This window comes from Ruditapes philippinarum, unplaced genomic scaffold (genome assembly GCF_026571515.1).
Source record: "Ruditapes philippinarum isolate M1 unplaced genomic scaffold, ASM2657151v2 ctg12_1_1_1_1, whole genome shotgun sequence".
Lineage (NCBI taxonomy): Eukaryota > Metazoa > Mollusca > Bivalvia > Venerida > Veneridae > Ruditapes > Ruditapes philippinarum.
In genome coordinates, this window is record NW_026861084.1 from 190,420 (window position 1) to 212,750 (window position 22,331).

Consider the following 22,331-nt stretch of genomic DNA (forward strand, 5'->3'; position numbering starts at 1 on the left):
TGAAGAAGATTTACACGAAGTTACCTTGAATGACCTGAAAATAAATAGGCAGGTCACAATGTCCATACTATGTTTAATAAACTAATATTTATTCGTTCTCAAACATTGACCAAATACATTTTACACAGAGACCTTGATTGAATGCCCTCATATTAAAAAGCTCAAGCTTATTGTGCCTCATTATGGGGGGGGGGGGGATTTAGATTTACCCTTGTCTGTCCATCCATCCGTTCTCATTTTGTGTCGCATGTTGCAAAAAAAGTTTTTGACCTAGTCATGAAACTTTACAGGAATGTTGCTCAGCATGTGTAGTTGTGCACCTGGGTGTTTTTGTGTATTTGTAGAATTACTGCCCTTGACTTAGTAAAAATTTGCAATTTTCAACTTGTGTCGCACATGGCTCAAAAATGATTTGATCTAGAGTCATGCAACTTAACAGAAATGATGCTCAGCATATGAAGTTATCCACCTGGGGTTTTGCTTGTATTCTGTTTTGTCAGAGTTATTGCCCTTGACTTAGTAAACATTTGCAATTTTCAACTTGTGTTGCATAGAGCTCAAAAAGAATTTGACCTAGTTCATGGAACTTTACAGGAATGTTGATCAGCATGTGTAGTTGTGCATCTGGCTATTTTCGTGTGAATTTATATAGGATTTGTAGTTATTGCCCTTGACTTGGTAAAAATTTGCAATTTTCAACATGTAGCTAAAAAAGAATTGAAAGGTTACAAGAATGTTGGTCAGCAGGTGTACTTATGCACCTTGGGAGTTGCTGGTGGATTTATTCTGTATTTTTTAAAGTTCTTGGCCTTTACTTAGTAAAAGATTTTTAGTTTTCTACTTGTGGCACATGTAGCCCAAAAAATATTTGACCTAGTCATAGGACTGACAAAACAGTGGAGTGTGGGTGCAACTATGGACACATTTCTAGTTCCTTCTCAAGTCGCATAAGACATACAAATAGATTACATATAAACCACGCCATCACAGTATGCTCCCCACTTTTTAAGTGGCGGCATTTTGAATAACAGGAAAAGCCTGTGTATGATTAACTGGATAATTTAATGAGATTTCAATCTTTCATTGCATATATCACATACACAAATAACTCTCATACATGAAAAAGAATTTGATAAATAAATGTCTTAATAAAGAAACAAAAAGTTGTATACCTAAACAAATAAAAACATGATCAAAAATGCTTATATTGTAAATGAAATAATAGTTAAATTGCTTATTTATTCCCAATATTTTACTTTTTCCCCTTTTCACAAAGTAATATAAAACATAAATATATGGACATATATACAACATTTACATTTTTATATAAATTAAGAAAATAAAATAGTTTCAACTTTACTACAATATTCAATTTCAATCTCAATTATGTTCTTTTTTCAAATTTCATTACTATTCGTATTTTATTGTGTTCTTTCGAGGATCTAAATAATGTTGGTCCATGTTAATGTTGTTGATCTATGTTGTTTACTGTTTAATTTTCACTAGGATTCTGCATAACTATCAAGAGGTATTCCTTATCTGGAAATGAAACAAAAAAACAACAAAATTAATATTACAATCAAGGAAAACAAGTGGGATATAACAAAGTGTTTGCTTCTAAAAGCGGAACATTACAATAGATGCTAAAGTCTGAAATAAACATGGCACCTGGGTGTCACTGCAGGAATTTAAACAACTATAATACTCAAGCAAAAGATCATAAACATTTTGTAGATTCCTTTCAACTGATTTATATGGTACTTTATAAAAGTACTTGACTTTTAAAGATGAGAAAATAAAGTAATTTCTAGGCAATAATATAACAACTTCCAGGTTTATGTCCTGGAGCCCTGCTCCTGTCGAAAATCTGGACTTTTGACTTTAAAATGCTTAATATATCATTTTACTGGTATATATTTGTCATACAATAATTGAATATCAAGTTTACAAAGATATAACATTCTGATTGAAGTAAACAAGACTGCTATTTACCATAAAAACATGCTTAAGCTGAATTTTTATCAAATCAAAAAAAAGTCAATGTTACATGATTAAACATGTCAAACACAAGCACTTTTATCACACATAAAATTCTTCTATATTAAAAAGTATTCTTAAGCCATAAGACACTTCTAACAAAGGTTAAAATTAATAATGCACACATTTTCACCAAGTTATAATCAAAAACCATAATTTAGATATTCTGCCTGTTACAAAACTCTCATTAATATACATGTATATATAAGTAGCAATAATTATAGTCCAACAGGTAGGGAAAAGTCATAAATTGCAAACTACATTTTATAAAGGTGTTGCCATGACAACATTTATGATTCTTTCAAAAAAAATTATTTACTGATTTATTATTTAACTAAAAACTCATTCAGGAGGTATATAAGATAACAGGATTACCAGTTCCTCAATTTTTTAGTTTGACTTTTAATACTAACAAATGAATGGTGTAATACAAATTGACTTTATAAATATAAAGGTCTATTCATTTATATTAATTAATTTAAACACTTTCATATTGAATGTATGACTGAATTTATTGTTCACTTTTACGTTCATTAATGGTAACCAAAGGATGAATAAGTAGTTAAAAAGTTTGAATAAGCCAAAAAATATTCCAAACATACTTATTATCTATTATCTAAGCTTTTGTTAAAAAAAGACAAAAACGAACAAAAAGAACACTCTTTAAATAAGTATCATACAAAATGCTGAATATTGAATGTGCAGAACAAGTTCCTCAAACTGAATTAGGGTTCTGGATAACCATCAGAACATAATCATTGTCTGGTGAGGAAAAAATAAAAATAAATATTCAATAAATTCATGAATATAACTAAATATCAAGCTATTTATACATATTCCATGATAAGTTTATTCCATGGTAGGTTAGGGACCCTTACAAGACATATTGCGAAAAATTATGTTAACTTTCCTATATCTGAGTAAATTAGATCATTTTTTTCGTTTCTTTCGTTTAACATTGACACATAAATATGCTGAACTTTATGTCTCACATTATTTCTCATCAAAGTATCTTAATAAAAAGATCCAGATATATTTTACATAGATTTCAATGGTTAATATTTGAATACCCTATATGCATGAGTTATACTATCGACATCGTCACACATGTGTATGGTACCAACACTGATTAAAAATGTCAAACTTTGGGAGCTTGACAAAAGGATTCACATTACAAGTTATTTGTGGCAGTCCTGCCATGGAACATGCCAATTGTCAACTTTGATCCTTCACAAAATAATTTTGGTCTTTAACCAAATAAAATAACCCTTGTTTATTTGTAAAAATTCCCCTTGAATTGAATATTTGGCTAACTTCCAAACATTATATTACAGTTAACCTAAATAACTGAATTTTAAGATTTTCAAACAATGTACCATATGTACAAGTAAATTTTAAAGATGTTTTGACCCACAGACTTAACAATAGCAAACAAATGCAACACACCCAACTTTACACACCCAACTCCCAAGTCCCATTTTAATCTTAACTGTACATGTGGAGATATAAAAAAATCAGTTTAAAATGCCGAATTTTACTATATATGACGTCTTTTATTTGGCAGGAAGATTATAAATTTATGTTCCTTTCTTAAGTGTACTTGAAATTTAGACTGACAATTTCAGAAAAGCTTTGAAGCACTTACCTGGAGCAACCATTATTTCATGTTTCTTTGACCTAATTCTGAGAAATGTAAGGTCATTTTGTGGGTCAATATCACGTACTGTGCTCCTTGCTTTGGCTGCCAACAGATGGATCAAACCAGCATACTGAACTGTCGTTGAGTTATCTAATGTTGTCCTAATTGGAATACCTTGTCAAATAAGAGAAAAGGGTTATATTTATAAGACTGTAAGGTAACCTATATGTATCTACATAGCATATATAGTTGCATTCTCCCTATTTCAGTTTTATTTGTCAGACATTTAAATTATTTTATTTAAAATTTATATTTGAAATTGATCTGTGATAAAGTGAAATGCTGCGTATTATACAAAAATGATAAATATGGCTTATGATGATTACTGGCTAAGACTTGTATTTGCTAATTGCATTTAAATACATAGTTTATATTCAATTAAAATCTTAAAAGAGACTTTTGTTTCTATCACTTAGCAAATGTCAGTTAGGATCAAATAGCAAGGTTTACCTTAAAATTACCATGTATACAGTTAAAACTATGTTATTACCTTCTGAATTGACAACAATGATACCAGTGACTCCCCTGTGAGCATGGATTCTTTTGAGAGTTTCTTCTACTTCAGACTGTTAAAAAATATGGAGAAAAATGGTAAAACACTAAATCCTTTACAAATTTTTTGAAGAAAGAGCAACAATTTAACTTCCAGTAAAAGAATTCTAAAAATTACAACAGTTGATAAGCTAAAGAAGACAAACAAACCAAGTCATGGTGTATTTAGATGTAACATAATAAATGTAAGACCAGGGCTCTCAAAAACATTTCATCAGCAGCCAAACAGCAAATTCTAGCAGGCCTTTTGTGTAATTAAAACAACAATTTTCTGCATAAAAGTAAGAAAACGGTATATCTTATAGAATTTCAACAGACCAAATCATGATTTCAGCCAGCCATTTTGTCCTGTGGCCTGCTGTTGAGAACCACATAAGACACCAGTATATGTATCAATGAGGTTAATAAATACACAGTCATACTGAAACTCTGCATACTGTGAAAATATGAATTATTGTTATATTTTAAAGTATAAAATTGAAACCATTGTCCTGTAACACATTAACTGTCAAATGACAGCGGCTCTGCAGGTCCACACTTTTAGACTAGATATATATTGAAACAACACTACAATTATCACTGCACAAAAACTTATCAAACATGTTATGACTACAAAAGTTGCACCATTTTAAGAGAGATAACCTTAATACTAATTATCTCATTTGAAAAATTTCTGTCAGATAAACTTAATAACATATTTAATTCTCAAGCATGGCCTCATAAAAAAATACACCAACCCAATGACTCCTTCCCCCACTTCATTAGAAAAAAATCAACATATCTGTACAAGACTCGTCACACAATTTGTAGGTGTTCCTAAAGTCTTTGAAGTACTGTAGGTATGCTTCATTCAATAATAAAAAGTAGTAATGAAGAATGGTGTTCCAAAATGGTCAGTATTATTACAAAACATAAAAAAAAACAACACAATTTTGTGGAGTCAAACTCACCTTTGTTTCCTAAGAGTAATATAAAATTATTTATTTAATACAATTTCCTTAAACAGAAATACAAGTAAAGAGAGCATTAAATAGCAGAAAATGTTCCAGCAAAGTTTACGCCTTTGAATAAGATAGTCTTTATAAGACAAGTTATAAAATTTCAGTTTTTTTTACCTCACAATTAACTTGAAACTCTGAATACTCATCATTAGCACCAATTTTAAAGTGAAATTGGAAGTATTGCCAAGACCTTCTTATTTTTGAAGTCTTCCATTGCATTTCTCATGCAATAAAATTTAAAATACATGAAAATCATAATACATGTATAGTAACCCATTTATTTACACTGTAATTACTTTCTTGCCCACTTTTGTCCGATAAATCAGAAAACATGAAATCAGTCCAACAACTGATAATGGAAATTTATAAAATTAACAATTTCAGTTCAATTTAAATATGCATGGTACAGCTTTCTGTCTTTCAGTCAATTAATTTATCTGATCATCGTTCAAATGCATTGTAATTAATCACTCACTCTTATCGACCTTCGTGACTATATTCTTACGCATTTAAACGCGAACCAAGCATTATTCTAAAGCAAAGGATTATGCCCTTATGGCCTAAAATGCTTATAGATTTAGTCCTAAACATAATTTCTGGTGAAAAGTAATGAGTATAATACTGTATTTAAAGAACATGTGACTTCACATGTTCAGTTGATATGCCGCTGGCTATTTTATGGCCAATAACACAATAACTGTATTCAAAATAGGACAGTGATATAAGCATGAAAACTAATACAGTATATAGATGAAGAAATAACTAGTATTTCTTCCTTTTATTTTCCTGTCTGTAACTTAAGATCGAAGTTTAATTATCACAGTGTTACAATTCAACATCTGTATTATATACACAGAATAACAAAAGATGAAAAACTACAATGCAGGATCCATAAATAAGAAGGTAAACATATGTAAGCAGAACTTAATCACATGTCATAAGTTGATAATTAAGTCAAACATGAGTCTTAGATCATGATTATCAACAAACAAAACATAAATTTTCAATGATGGTCAAAATATTATGAATCAGTCAACTGAAACTGTAAAATCAATTAACATTAAACAACAATTTTACGATCAAACTTACTAAATTCTGGGTTATAAACAATGTCAAAAAGTTGTTGCTTAAAATTATTAAGGAAATAGTAAAATTAAAACAATCGTACTTACCATTTTGGTGTGTTTTGTTGCTGCTCTATGTTTGACAAGTACGATCTGGAATCGTTGCTAAGGTTTGACGCATGCGCACCAATATATCCGGTGATTCACCGGTTACAAGGTTAACGCTTACTCGTTTAAAAGATCCTTTGACGAAAGTGCAATTTTTCATGTAAATACATGCGTTTTTTGATGATACAATGCAACATTTTAAGGTCCAGATTTAATGCAATATATTTAAGAACAAAATGTAAACTTTTGTAGGCAATGACTTTTTTAAGTAAATTCATTTAGGTGTATATGTCGCATAATTTCGCGATATCATCTTACTTTTTTGACGTTTCCTCCTCCAAATAACGAGCCTTGTTACTTTCCTTATTTAGACGCTTCGTTCGTAGGCACGCTCCTTAGTTTCTTTTTATCTGTGTTTGTATATGGGGATCCGCATTAACTAGGTTGTCAATAGATGCAGGGGCGGATACAGAACGGGGGGGGGGGGGATGCTGGTGCATGTTTGAAGATTTGGCCAATATCTTGTTCATGTGACAAAAAAAATGTAATTGATGTGTTTCATAGCTTATCTGATGAGTGGCAATGTACTTGCCAAGCAGGGGGGGGGGGGGGGGGTTGCTGCAACCCTGAAGCCCGGGCCTGAATTTGCCACTGGGATGTATATTGGACTAGGCCTGGGTCCAGATTTTCAGGTTCTTGAACTTCTTTCTAATAAAACCCAGGGTCTGGTAAGTTGTAACCTTTTATCACATTCAAATCTGATTGAAGAGTGTGAACATGGAGTTACAATGTACATGTAGTTCTTAAAATCTCAAGCTATTTTCTTGTATCATGTTACAGTTGTAGCCTGTATTGAAGCTCATTAGCCATGCTTTTAAAGAGCTTACCTCAGAGCTTCACCTTAGTGAATTGCCCATATACCTTGATTGATGACTGCACAAAATATACCCTGTAACAGACCATATCCTGTATTGGCTTTGTCACATTGTGTGGCTTTGAAAGTGCACGTAATGATAACAAATTTATACAATATTGGCATTATACTCAAAATCACAAGAGAGATACTGGCATTATCTCCATTTACTTTTTGTGTTAACTGACTTAAAAAAATTGATGGAGACTGGTTCTAAGAGGCTCCCAGTAATAAGTATTGTATAGGTATTAATCAGTACAAGTATTGATAGGGCCAGCCATAATGACATTTTTTAAGTGGTAGATCATGATTAAAGAGTGAAGTGAGGAATATATTTAGATTGATTAAGTTTAATATCAATAGCAAGAAAATTAAATTCCAGTAGTTTGGGGAAGAAGATGAAATTTTGAGTTTCAGACATCATAGGTTGGTCGCAAAACTGTTGTAAGTCCTTTATTTCATATATGGTACTGCAGTTTTGCGGTCAACCCTTCAAATATATCTTTCACCATGTCATTTTTCATCTTAGAGCAGTAACTGGTTAAGTCCTTCTAAATTTAATAGGAGTTAACCAGTTATTGCACTAACGATTTATAGTGAAATAATGAATTAAGTAAATTGGTCCCATATCAGAGTTAACACACCAGAGCACAAAAATTTTAACCCTTTCTGTCCATTTTGTCTGTCCACACTCACAATAATTATATTAATACTCTGGTGCCAATGGGAATATTGGCAATTTGCTGCAAAAAAACACATTTATAATGCACTGATAAGCTTTAAGATTTTTTTTATTGATTATAAATGTAAATGTAAATTTGCTCTTGTATATGATAAATCAAATATGTTTAAGCCAAGATTAAAAAGCTTCCAAACGTTTACAATTATTTGATGCGAAAATCAATTAATCAGGACACTATTAATTACCCCTTTTTAGCTCGACTAATTCGATAAGAATAAGTAGTACGCTATTGCAGTCACGACCGAGCGTCAGCGTCGGCGTCGGCGTAACCACTTATGTTAAAGTTTGTAATAGTTCAAAATATTTTCAAAGTCCATTGACATATGGCTTTGAAACTTTGCACACTTGTTCACACATCATTGACCCCATTTGTAGACAGGAGGAGTAACTCTACATCAAGCATTTTGACAGAATTATGCCCCTTTTTCGACTTAGAATTTACGTAAAGTTTTTGTAATAAGTAACTATTTTTCAAGTCCATTGACATATGGGGCTTTTTGAAACTTTGCATACTTGTTCACCATCATGGAACCCCAACCTGTACACAGAGAGGTAACTCTATCATAGCATTTTGACAGAAATTATGCCCCTTTTTTGAACTTAGAATTTAACGTATAAGTTTTTGTAATTTTCAAATATTTTCAAAGTCATTGACATATGGCTTTGAAACTTTGCACACTTGTTCCACCATCATGCCCAATCTGTAGACAAGGAGGAGGTAACTCTATCAAGCATTTTTGACAGAATTATGCCCCTTTTTTCCGACTTAGAAATTTACGTTAAAAGTTATTTGGTAATAGTTAAATATTTTCAAAAGTCCATTATATGGCTTGAAACCCTTTGGCAGCACTTGTCACCATCATGACCCCAACCTGTAGACAGGAGGAGGATCTAATCAAAGCATTTTGACAGAATTTATGCCCCTTTTTGAGCGTAAATAGTTTAAAGATATTTTCAATCCATTGACATATGGCACTTTGCACACTTGTTCACCATCGATCCAACTGTAAGACAAGGAAGGAGGTAATCTATCGAAGCATTTGACAATTATGGCCCCTTTTTCGACCTTTGAAATTTACGTTAAAGTTTTTGTAATAGTTTAAAATATTTTCAAAGTCCATTGACATATGGCTTTGAAACTTTTGCACCATTTTCATTGTTCACCATCTTAACCCCACCTTGTAAACAGGAGAAGGTAACTGTAATCAAAGCATTTTTTACTAAAGCACTTAGAATAGTCGAGCGTTGCTGTCCTACCGACAGCTCTTGTTTTAATTCCAGAACTTAAACAGGATACATGATGGGGGATGAGATTCAAGATTTCTTCAAAACAGGTCTCGAAGTAGCTAAAGAAGCAGGGGAGGTAATTCACAACAATTTATAAGATAATTAAAAGCTACAGATCAGAATGATTTTGTAGTAAGGCTGTCATTAATAGAAAATTTGTAATTTTGTACCGATATATTGAAGGTTAAAGATTAATGATATTTAAAACTGTTATGATCTTAGTTAAACATGGTTTAGATATAACAAAATACAACAGACCAAAAGAAATTGTACATTGTACTTCAGGGTTATTATTAATCTTAAAGGCCCATTATGCCTCAGAAATGCTGTCATTTTTATTTCTCAAAAATTTCTTATTTTTGGTATACATCTTGTGACAGTTTCCAAAAAAATGTTTGTTTGCCCAGAGTTTAGTTGAATTATATTTGCTGCTTTTGATTTGTTGAACATTGGTATAATTATTGTGATTTAGTATTTTGTATGGAAGTCGAAATACTACTTTGTGTACATTTTACTACCTTTACGACATATTACTGCACATTCAATGCTACTTTCCTCAGCTGTTAAACATCTAACATGCTCTAAATTCATTGTTAAAACATTATAAAACAGTACACATACTTGAAATTTCTGAAGAATTTAATGAATATGTATTTCTGAGACATGATGTGTCTTTAAGAAGTAAATGACTAAATTGATACATGAGAAACAAATATTTTAAAAGAAACCCACAAAATAGGAAATTAAATGTGACTTAAGCAGTCATTAACTAGAAAAGTTGCTTGACTTTCAAAACTGAAAAGAAAAATTAAACACTTGAACATAGAGGTTTTAAATGGTCTTATTAGAGCAGGAAATTACTTAAATTTTTAATTATGAAAATCATAAATACAATATATATAATGTATTGTCTAAATTAGGTTCACCCTGCTTTTAATTCAAGATGTTTCTATCTGTTATACTGAAGCATGCACAATGTCAACAGTAATGGCTGCTTCCTTTGCACTTAAAGGATAGCAAAATGCTTTGGTGACCATAGTGTTGCTTCAGTATTTCTTTGAAATGCTAGAACTAAAATTTGAAACATAAATATACATTCAAAACTTGCATTTTTAGCTCGACTATTCGATAAGAATAAGTAGAGCTATTGTAGTCACCCGAGCGTCAGCGTCTGCGTCGGCGTAACCACTTATGTTAAAGTTTTTGTAATAGTTCAAATATTTTCAAAGTTCATTGACATATGGCTTTGAAACTTTGCACACTTGTTTACCATCATGACCCCAACCTGTAGACAGGAGGAGGTAACTCTATCAAGCATTTTGACAGAATTATGCCCCTTTTTCAACTTAGAATTTACGTTAAAGTTTTTGTAATACCTCAAATATTTTCAAAGTCCATTGGCATATGGCTTTGAAACTTTGCACACTTGTTCACCATCATGACCCCAACCTGTAAACAGGAGGAGGTAACTCTATCAAGCATTTTGACAGAATTATGCCCCTTTTTTGACTTAGAATTTACGTTAAAGTTTTTGTAATACCTCAAATATTTTCAAAGTTTATTGACATAAGGCTTTGAAACATGTTGAAATTTTATACTCTTCTTTGAGAGCATAATAGGACTCTCTCCAAGGCCTATAACTGTAATATGGATTTAAAGAAAAAATTTGCTTTTTCTCTACTGAAAAAAATTTTACCTTTTAATGAAGGTTTTTTTACTATCAAGCACTAAGAATAGTCGAGCGTTGCTGTCCTTCGGACAGCTCTTGTTAAATTTTTGAAACCTTGGCCTGAATTATTTTTCTTATGAATTATTAAGCTATTTTTTGTTGTTGATGGCCTTTTTGCTAGTATAGTGACTAAATTGGTATTTAAATTGATTTACCCATGATAGGAGCTATTGTTTACATTTTGTTTTAAAACTTTTGAATTGTTTTAAAGTATTATTTGAGCAGCAATTTAAATAAGAAGTAATCAAAGTTACACAAAATCATCTAAACATAACTACATTGTTCATTTGACCAGTTATAATATTTATGAATAAAAACTGATTTTATTGTTTTCATTCTTTTATTATCATGGTGAATCATTTAAAATGTAATAGTCTGTCAAATAAGGACATACAAAATGTAATTGAATTGCAATTGTGCCACTTAATAAAGTATATACTTGAAATACACACTGTTTTTGTGGTTTACTTATTTTATCACATTACTGTTACAGAGAGTAAAGACTGATTTCTATAGGAATAAGAAGATAGAAGTGAAGGAGAACTTTGCTGACCTTGTTACAGAGACAGATAAAGCTGTAGAAGATTTGATCATGTCAAAATTAGGACAAAAATTTCCTAGCCATAAGTAAGTTCATAAATGGTCAAGTCAAACCCTTATAAGGAAATTATTTCAGTTTCTGTAGGTTTGAATGCCACTAAAGGCTTTAAACTCTTTTGAAGGGGCATCCTTGGGCGAATTGTTAAGGATATTGTCTTCAAACCAGTTGCTTCCACACCACTGTGGGTTTTAATCCCGACAGTGTGAAGAAACTAATTAGCATGATTTAGCGATCATATAAAAGATCTGTGGTCCTATTTGAGTTTTATTTTATGCCTGAAATATTTTGGGAGGGTATCCTCAAGAAGTTTTTACTTACCAATTTAGCTGAAAATTCAATTCTATTTAAACCTTACATTGTTGTAGTGACAACTTTTTTCTACCATCCAACAAAAAAATTGAAAGAATGTTGTATGATTAAAACCTAAGATGATGTAAAATATTGCATTATATCCATTTTATTACCTTGTAGATTTATAGGAGAGGAAACAGTATCTGCAGGTGGACATTGTGAACTTACAGATGATCCCACCTGGATTATAGATCCTATAGATGGAACTACTAATTTCGTACATGGGTAAGTCAGGTATTAAAGTTTTGTCTTTTCAGTAATAGAACTAAAGTTTGTGCTAGCTCTTGCACTTATGGGCTCTTCATCCAGGCTAAGTGTAAATGGGTACTAATATATTTCTTGGCACTATAATATGGGCTGCCCAGGGTTGTCATAAGAAAGCAGCTGTGGGCCAAAATGACCTCTTATTTGCATTTTTGGCATTATTTGTTGTTACATTGTAACATTCAAAGCTGGTACCCTTAAGGGTTTATTAGAATACATGTATTTTGTTTAACCTGGTCATAAGTTAGAAATTTATGTTTGTTACAGAGAATAGGCTATCTAGTTTATTTATTAACTTGTTTGTGTACTCTTTTTCAGAATTCCACATACATGTATATCAATAGGTCTAGCTGTAAATAAACAGGTGAATACATTGTTTTTTAATCCATCATTGAGTTCGTTTTCATGTACAAAAATAGAAGTCATTAAAACTTGCTACATAAAATATTTACCAAAAATGAAGAAAGTTTCAGATTTTTTTATCAGTATATTACATAAATAATGTTTCTAGTTTTCTTTTTGAAATGCTCAGAATGTTCTTTGATAGTGATAAATCATGCAATAACCATATCATTATCATATGATTCAAGATTATTCTACGCTTTTCCTCTCTGTTGTTTTCATAGATTAAAAAACGATAATTGTTAACTGTTGGTTTTAAATTGTGGGATCTCATTTGAGCTGGTGGTTTAACTTTGAAAAGAAATTAAGCAGAAGATAAGTTCCTGTTCATTGATTTTCAGCTTTTTCAAATTGATTTAAAAAACACAAAATAAATCTTCAAAGAAATTCTGCTTGCATCAGTATTGTATCTCTTTAGCCAAACTTTACTTATGCAGAAATATGAGGTAGTTACGTACATGTATATTAAATTGGCAAGTAAAGAATAGGCAAGTAAAGGATATTTAATTGGTAACTGATTAAAACATTATTGTTCCAGATAGTAGCAGGAATTGTACATTGTCCAATACTTGAGGAGACATACACTGCTATCAAAGGTCATGGTGCATTTTGTAACAGTGATAAATTATCTGTGTCTCACAATCAAGGTAACTTTAAAGCTGCATTTTATAAATTAAATAAAAACAGAATTAGCTACATTTTTTTAATTAAATGGATTTCATATCGACTACTATTCTGATTTTGGTGTCCAGATGACTAAAATGAGCTTTATAAGTTTCATAGTCAGCAACCTTGTTGTGGAGAAATCAAGAGTACATTTCCTATTTACATGTGAAACTCCACCTTTGGGTCATTCGAACATCAAACAGAAAATTGACAGTCATGGCTTTATGTAGCATTTCCAATTTAACCATATATTTCTGCATTATATAACATTTGTTTTCATAATTTTATTAGTCACATGATAACTCTTGAATAAACAACAGACCTAATGTAAGCCAAAAACGGTAAAATTTGATTAGATTGGAAAATCCTACATTTGCCATTTACAACTTCATGTATTGATTTTTGTGTTGCCTCTAAGGAGTAGTGGCGACATATAGGGATCACTTCTCCGTCGTCTGTCCGTCTGTCTGTCTGTCCGTCCGTCACAAAACTTGTCCGGACTACTCCTCATAAACTACTGGTGCAATTTCATCCAAACTTTACAGGAATGATCAGTACCAAGTCTAGTTGTGCATATTGTCAGCATTTTCCGGTTCAATGATTTTTGTCAGAGTTATGGCCCTTTAATAATTTTTAATTTTAAAGTTTGTCCAGACTACTTCTCTTATACCACTAATGCAATTTCTTTGAAACTTTGCAGGATTGATCTGTAGCTCAAGTCCTTGCGCATATTGCACGGGTTTTCTGGTTGAATGATTTTTGGCTGAGTTATGGCCCTTTGATAAAAAGGTGTTTTTTTTCTGTGTGTTGCCAGATACACAAAAGCTTGTCCGGACGACTCCTCATAAACTACTGGTGCAATTTCATCCAAACTTTACAGGAATGATCAGTACCAAGTCTAGTTGTGCATATTGTCAGCATTTTCCGGTTCAATGATTTTTGTCAGAGTTATGGCCCTTTAAAAATTTTTATTTTTAACGTTTGTCCGGACTACTTCTCTTATACCACTAAAGCATTTTCAATGAAACTTTACAGGATTGATTTGTAGCTTAAGTCCTTGCGCATATTGCACGGGTTTTCTGGTTGAATGATTTTTGGCCGAGTTATGGCCCTTTGATAAAAAGGTGTTTTTTTCTGTGTGTTGCCAGATACGCAAAAGCTTGTCCGGACTACTCCTCATAAACTACTGGTGCAATTTTATCCAAACTTTACAGGAATGATCAGTACCAAGTTTAGTTGTGCACTGTCCGTCTGTCTGTCCGTCTGTCACAAAATTTGTCCCAACATGAAATTGGCCATCATGAGGCGACACATGTGATTACTGATCGCTCTTGTTTAAAAATCTGACACTGTGATGTAGCGCATACACAAGCTAATTACAGCCTTCATTTAAAATTTGTATAAAAAACTTTAGTGTTACCATGGGATTTTCCTTTTAAAATCATAATTTCGGAACAGTATTTGATAAGATTTACAACAACGTTGTTAAAAAGGTTAATAAAAGAGACTGCTTGGTTTCGGCAGCAAAATATTTCTAGATATTTATGACATAAGTATAATGTAGTTTTAACATATACTACAATAACTTTAAAATTCTGCAATGTTTGCAGGATGATCTTGATTCGTTATTGTTCGTTATTTCAGAATTAAAAGGTGGTGTGGTTATCATAGAAGGTGGAACATCAAGAGTGAAGGAAATACTTGATGCTAAAATTAACAATACCAAAGCTCTCATTGAAAACTGTCATGGGTAAGACATCCGTTTAATTAATTTGTACCACTTATGCATTTGTATATACAGTGTAGATAATAAAACAGAAACTGTCATTACATATATACAAATGTAGATTGATGGACCTTTCCGGTATTTTGCCACACCTTTTCCATTCATTGCTAGGTCAACTGCTCACAAACAGTATCACAAACATAACCATGTGTTCTTTTGTGCAAACCAGGTCAACCAGTGACTATGTATAATCTCAGTGTAGCAATTGGATAACAAGTTAGCCAATTTACATAAAACTGTAAACACTGGAAAGGTCCATTGTGTAAATTGTCAAAGTATTTATCAATTTATTATTCAATTTTAATCTTATCCAATCTAATGAAACATTTTTAATCTGATCAAATCAAGTTTGAACAGCACTAATCTTATCAAGTTGAACAATTCATATTGATCTTATCACACAGAACAATTCCAATATAAATCTTGTCTAATCAAGTTGATAACTTAATGTATTTGTTGCTTTTTTTCTTTGAACAAATCTAATCTTGTCAACACAAAAAAAAATATTGGTTCAAAATATTCTCAATTTGTGGGAATATTTACATACTGTGATACATAATAACGGCAAATACGGAACCAGTCAAGTTGATGTCTACTCTATATATATGTCATGTTTAGTAAAAAAATAAAAAAAATATGGACAAACTGTGGTCCATCTGAAACATTAATCACAACAAAATACATGAAAATTACAGAATTGGTTTGATTGAGTGATATTCAATTTTCAACACTTAAAAGTGTTCAAATCATGCAATGATCCCATAACCAGAAAAATATAACAACACTGAATGTTTTTGAGTTGGGATGTATAATGTTGCACAGTTTTCTTGTTAAAGGTCATGTTGTCTAGTCTAGTGCTACATTTGGTTTATTTTAGTTTAAGTGTGTAGGAATCTTCAAGTTTATAGACACACTTTTGAGTCTGTCCAACTAGTACTATGCAATGACTGTAAAGTTTCCGGCATAAGAAAACAATGTTTTGCCCCAGGCTGGGTTTGAACTCATGCTTCTAGCCATCATAATATTACTAGTCTGGCAGAATAACCACTCGACCATGTGCTTGATTGTTTTCTTGGTCTCCTATCTATTTTATATTCTATGCAGCTATACACACTTGGTCTGAAAATGGATGTTTTTTATTTCTTGTGCGAGAGAGATAATGTTTGAAAGTACTTCTGTTCTAAAATTTTGTAATATTTTTTTTACATATATTACCCATGATAAGAGGTATTTTGCAATGAGTAAAGAATATCCCTTTTACAAAGATTTTCCACTGCCTTGCAGAATACGAGCATATGGTTCAGCAGCTATCAATATGTGTTGTGTAGCACGTGGATCACATGCTGCCTACCTTGAACATGGTATACATGTATGGGATATTGCAGCAGGGAAACTAATTGTAGAAGAAGCTGGCGGTGTTGTCTTTGATCCATCAGGTACTTTACATATGAATCTTTTGAGGGCTTATTTTATGATAATGACAACTTTATGTCATTTGTATGAAAAATAGCCTACATATCAGGGCAATATGCCCAGCTTTCACTTTTGATTGTCAAACCATGAAAAGTCCTTTTTTTAATTCAAACTTTTTTTAATTAAAGTCTCAAATGAAATCTTCTACTTACTGTAATTTTAACATTGTCGTGGCTCTTGTTTTACCATCAGTCATTGAGAATGGTAAAATGTAATGTACTTCTTACAGCTCTTATTAAAATACCTGGCCCCGTGTTCACAAAGATTTAAGGATCAGGATCAAGATCAGGATCAAATTTAAAAACTCAAATATTCCCGGTTATTTATCCTCATAGATTAAATATTCAGTATTAACTTGATAAAACTGGACTAAAAATAGCATGTTTATGAAAATTAAGAATAAATTTATTGTTATTTTCAAAAGGTATGGGCATTTTACAGTTGATCCAAATTTGATCTTGATCCTAAAAATGATCCTTATTTTGATCCAATTATTTTTGTATTTGTTTTGTTATTTGTTGATTTTATCCCAAAAGAGGTTGGTTTCTTTGCAAATTAGCAATTATTTATATTTCGAATACATACCATTTAATTCTAGCATAATACAATCAGTTTTAATATTATAAAACAATGAAAATTAAATCAGGATCATCTGATCCTGATCCTGATCTTTTCTTTGTGAACACAGGGCCTGTATTTTGCTACATTTACTGCATGTATCACATCTGCAAAATTAATACAACTGAAGTGGTTAAGGTTGTTGTCTTCAAATCACTTGCCCCTTCGCCGCTGTGAGTTTGAATCCCAACTTGGACTTAAGATTCTTTCATGTTGGCTTACATAACATTGGTGGTTCTACTGAGACTGTTTGTGCATGAAATTAAACTTGGCATGGCAACTGAGTTCTTCTGAGACTGTTTGCTCATGAAATTAAACTTGGCATGGCAACTGAGTTCTTCATTCATCAGTAAAGCTGGAAAGTCGCGTTATGACATATACTATGTTGGTGTGACATAAAACACACAAAAAAAAATTATGTATACTATTATGAATGATGTCCAATATGATGCTGCTTACATAAATGGTTGAATGTATATTGTAAATATAAAAATGTATAAAATAAAAGGATCTTCCTTTCCGAGTATCTTAATCTTAAGTTATCTGTCATGGGCAACTACCTCACTTGCTGCTTCCGTGCCTTGCGAGATCCTGGTCTAGTATAATACACACAAGTTAATAAAAGTACTCTTCTTATTACTCTTTTTTATTATAATGTAAAATATATATAAGGCATTCTTTTTGTCTTTTTGAATTGATTTATTAAACTTAAACTATTTCAGGAGACTCCCTAGATATCATGAACAGAAGGGTTCTGGCAGCATGCAATAAGGAAGTTGCTGGTCAAATTTCTAAAATCATCACAAATATTTCATTAGAGAGGGACTAGTCATTTTAATGCTATTATGTTTGTGTCATAAATGAATTTTGTTTCTTAATTTATTTTACTGATTTTTATCAATTTCCAATATTAGATGACAATATATAATAGTTTGATAGTAATGCACATTAATTATGGGAATTTATTACTTAGATTATATTTAAAGGTATGATTGTTAGAGGTTTTATGGTAATTGTCCCCCGCCTTTTCAAAAAAAGGGGGATATAGAAATAGGCTCTGTCCGTCTTTCCGTCCGTCCGCACTCACAGGAGAGTAATTATGTGGCTAGAGGGACAATAGGTTCTCTTTGATGTCATTCATTCCGTAATGCTTTTATGTGGCTATTTTTCTTTTGCGTGGCTAAAAGAACAATAGAGAGAACAATAGAGTAGCCACATAATTACTGTCCTGTGAGAACGTCCATCCGTCCGTCTGTCCGTCCGTCACACTTTCGTGTCCGGTCCAAAACTTTGTCATTTATTGAAGGAATCTGAAATAACTTTGCACAAATGTTTGTTATAATAAGATGATGTGTCATGCGCAGCAACCAGACCCCTACCTCCAGGGTCAAGGTCGCACTTGCTCATTCAAGTTCAACATTGTCTATTTGAGGGTATAGGTCGTGTTCATCTTTGAAGGGATTTTGTAAATACTTGCCACAATTGTTTACAATAATGAGATGATGTGTCATGCGCAAACCAGTCACCTACGTCCAAGGTCAAGGTCACACTTGAAGGTCAAAGATTAACATAGTCTGTTACAGGGTATATTTCGTGTCCGGTCCATAACTTTGTCATTTATCAAAGGAATTTGAAATAACTTGGCAGAAATGTTTGTTATAATAAGACAATGTGTCATGCGCAAAAACATGACCTCCAGGGTCAAGGTCGCACTTTCTCATTTAAGGTCAACATTGTCTATTTCAGGGTATATCTCGTGTCCAGTCTATTACTTTCTTATTTTTAAAGGGATTTTGTAAATACTTGCCACAATTGTTCACAACAATGAGATGATGTGTCATGCGCAACAATCGGTCACAAACCTCCAAGATCAAGGTCACACTTGGAGGTCAAAGATTAACATAGTCTGTTATAGGGTATATTTTGTGTCCGGTCCATAACTTTTTCATATATCAAAGGATTTTGAAAATACTTGGCACAAATAGTCACTATAATAAGATGTGTCATGCGCAACACCTGCATCCCTACCTATAAGGTCAAGGTCACATTTCGAGGTCAAAAATTAACATAGTCTTTTAAAGGGTATATATTGTGTCCAATGTAGAACTTCTTCATAGTTCAAGGGATTTTGAAATAACTTGGCACAAATAGTCACAGTTATAAGACGATATGTCAAGTACAACACCTGCACCCCTACTTCCAAGGTCAAGGTCACACTAAGAGGTCAAAAGTTAACAGAATCTGTTATATGGTATATTTTGTGTTCCGTCCATAACTTCTTCATAGATCAAGGGATTTTTAAAATACTTGGCACAAATAGTCACAATGATAAGATGATATGTCATGCGTAACACCATTGTCCCTACCTCCAAGGTCAAGGTCACATGTAGAGGTCAAAGATCTACATAGTCTGTTATAGGGTATATTGTGTGTCCAGTCCATAACTTTTTCATAGATCAAGGGATTTTAAAAATACTTTGCACAAATAATCACAATAATAAGACGATCTGTCAGGTGCAAAACATGGGTTCCTACCTCCAAGGTCACACTAAGAGGTCAAAGATTAACATAGTCTGTTAGAGGGTATATTTTGTGTCCCATCTATAACTTCTTCATAGTTCAAGGGATTTTGAAAATACTTGGTACAAATAGTTACAATAATAAGACGATATGTCATGCACAACACCTGCACCCCTATCTCCAAGGTCAAGGTCACACTTAGAGGTCAAAGCTTAACATGATAGATTTTTTAAATTCAGTGTTTCATTTTATTTCTTTAATTTTATTGTTGCATTTGCAGATCTAGCATTGATCATAATTTTTGACTGAAAGTCCTGAGATCCATACCTCAATCTTTTGAAATAGCACAATTTTATGCTTCATATAAAACTTCTCTGAGGCGGGGGACATTGGTAACTCTGTTACAAATTCTTGTTTACTGGGTAACGATTTAATTTAGATTTGATACTGTGTAGTAATATTTTCACGACAGTGAAATTGATTTGGTATGAAGGAATATGAAATAAAACACAAATATTTCACAAGGTTATTTGACAGTTTTCTATACATAACTAAAATATATGTTGACAGGTTTTGGGTGGAAAAACATATTAGAAGAGCTATTTTATTCTAGCTATTTTTCAACTGTCCATATATATGCTCATATTGAACAGGTCATTGTTAAATAACCTTTTTATTTTATACCCCATTTTTTTATACTTTCAAGCAAGGTAGTTTCTTTAATCCTACTACTTGTTTATCTATTTGCAATTGTTAATAAGGACATAGTATATAACCAGTTTGTATAGGGTGTCTTATTAAATCAGATTAACTTAATCATCCAGAATGTGTTCATGCATGTATAAATTTTATTGTTGAAGTTTACATAGGACTGGTAAATCATTCAATTTGGAGAATATAAGACATACATGTATATGCAGACATACATGCATTCACACTTTTAAAAGGAATCAGGCGATTGGTTATGTTAAATAAGTGAAGAATAAATATTCTAAACTTTGATTGTGTACATGGTGTATACATTTATGTTTTAAACGTTTACTTTGACAGGGTGAAATTTTATATTTTTATAGTATCTTATTATGAACTCTTTGAGTTGCCAGTAGGGGTAATTACATAATTAAATAGGGACCATATCTGTTCTTATTTGAAGTTGAATCATTGTACAAATTTAACTAGTGCTGCAACATTTCACAGGTATACTATTGTACTGGTAGACTAATGTAACATTAATTTAGTTGATACCTTTTGTTGTAACAGGTTGAGTGTATCACAATATATGGCACACAAGTTAAAACCTTAACCTGTATTGTTGACTCCTAATTTTAGCATAAATTCATGTGCTAGTCAGTTTAAATATGTTGTAATGTTTTTTAGTATCTTGTAACTTAGGGTTATATATCTGCTTTGCAAGACTTCAAGTATAATATTGGAAGACTATGAATGAAACTATCAAATACTTACATTGCACTATTTCTTTAGTCTTGGTAGCAATGCAGTATAAATTACTTATCTTTGGTACCCACAGTACACATTCTGTATATACTACATTTATTTACTGATAATGGTTAAATAGCCTGGGTTACCGAAGACGAAATTACTTTGTTTAGTTTACATAACAGGGTTGGCACACAACATTTCAAGTGTCCAATTTTCAACATATCAAGTAACAAGTCCTTGTATTACTTAGCATATACAAACTAGTAAACACATTCAGCTACAGTCCCTTTTTAAACTCATAAAGGTATCTCCAAAACTATTTTAATAGATGTACTAGTTACATATTATTATATACAGTTGTTATTATTTGATTATATTTTTATTCATGTTGTACTATCTTATTAAGGAATAAAAAATATAGGCTTCTTTTGTTCTTTTTTATGTAAATGAAATAATTGTCCATATGCTTGTCCTTAGGATTAACCTATTTTCAACAAATTGTATTTACCTTAAGGTCAATTTCTACCAATGACTTTATACTTTATTACCACTTGCAGGTCACAATCCTGGTATTAAGGTCAATAGCACTAGCTCCTGTTTATGTTATCTCCCATTCACACACTTTTAAGAATGATTGATTGACAAGATTTATTTGATTGCACCAATACAGTAGAGGTCATATGGCAACTTTCCAGCTTCACTGGTAGAGGATGACATTGGGTGCCCCTCTGTGCATAGTTATAAGCACCAACGGGCATCTGAGTAGAATCACCGACATTCTGTGAGCTGGCTCATGAGAAAATCATATCAATCCATTGGATCAATATACATTGTATCTATAAGTTCTACAAGTATCTGTGGCTTCATGCTATTCACACTTCTATACAAAGGCTTTAATACTAGCAAGTTTCAACTTGGAACAATTTGCACTGGCAAGACCTTAAGGTCAAGTGCTTCAGGTCATGAAAAAGTACCAACATTCACTACACCTGAAAGTATAGAATCAATCTTTAGTAAAGAATAATAGTTAATCTTCAAACTTTTTATAAACCTTACGAGTTTTCTTGGTTAACTAAAA

At 32.1% G+C, this 22,331-nt stretch overlaps 2 protein-coding genes across 4 annotated transcripts; one reads left to right on the forward strand and one right to left on the reverse strand.

The window, feature by feature from the left end:
• Positions 1-1,043: 1,043 nt before the first annotated feature.
• Positions 1,044-6,535, reverse strand: LOC132714451 (dynein light chain roadblock-type 2). Of its 2 annotated transcripts, XM_060697341.1 has the most exons (5): positions 6,462-6,535; positions 4,227-4,302; positions 3,683-3,850; positions 2,718-2,799; positions 1,044-1,539 (listed from the first exon to the last, which is right to left on the reverse strand). In XM_060697341.1, exons 1-4 carry the CDS (start codon positions 6,462-6,464, stop codon positions 2,753-2,755), a joined length of 294 nt encoding a protein of 97 aa, XP_060553324.1. In that variant the 5' UTR covers positions 6,465-6,535; the 3' UTR covers positions 1,044-1,539; positions 2,718-2,752. The 2 variants fall into 2 exon arrangements, with proteins under 2 accessions (XP_060553324.1, XP_060553323.1); XM_060697340.1 differs by lacking the exon at positions 2,718-2,799.
• On the forward strand, positions 6,530-21,673 carry LOC132714450 (inositol monophosphatase 1-like). 2 transcript variants are annotated; one of them, XM_060697338.1, is made up of 9 exons: positions 6,530-6,621; positions 9,398-9,479; positions 11,626-11,759; positions 12,205-12,309; positions 12,667-12,712; positions 13,289-13,397; positions 15,061-15,166; positions 16,487-16,638; positions 18,016-21,673. In XM_060697338.1, the coding sequence occupies exons 2-9, from the start codon at positions 9,414-9,416 to the stop codon at positions 18,120-18,122; spliced, it is 825 nt and encodes a 274-aa protein (XP_060553321.1). In that variant the 5' UTR covers positions 6,530-6,621; positions 9,398-9,413; the 3' UTR covers positions 18,123-21,673. The 2 variants fall into 2 exon arrangements, with proteins under 2 accessions (XP_060553321.1, XP_060553322.1); XM_060697339.1 differs by lacking the exon at positions 6,530-6,621 and adding an exon at positions 6,643-6,664.
• Positions 21,674-22,331: the final 658 nt, after the last annotated feature.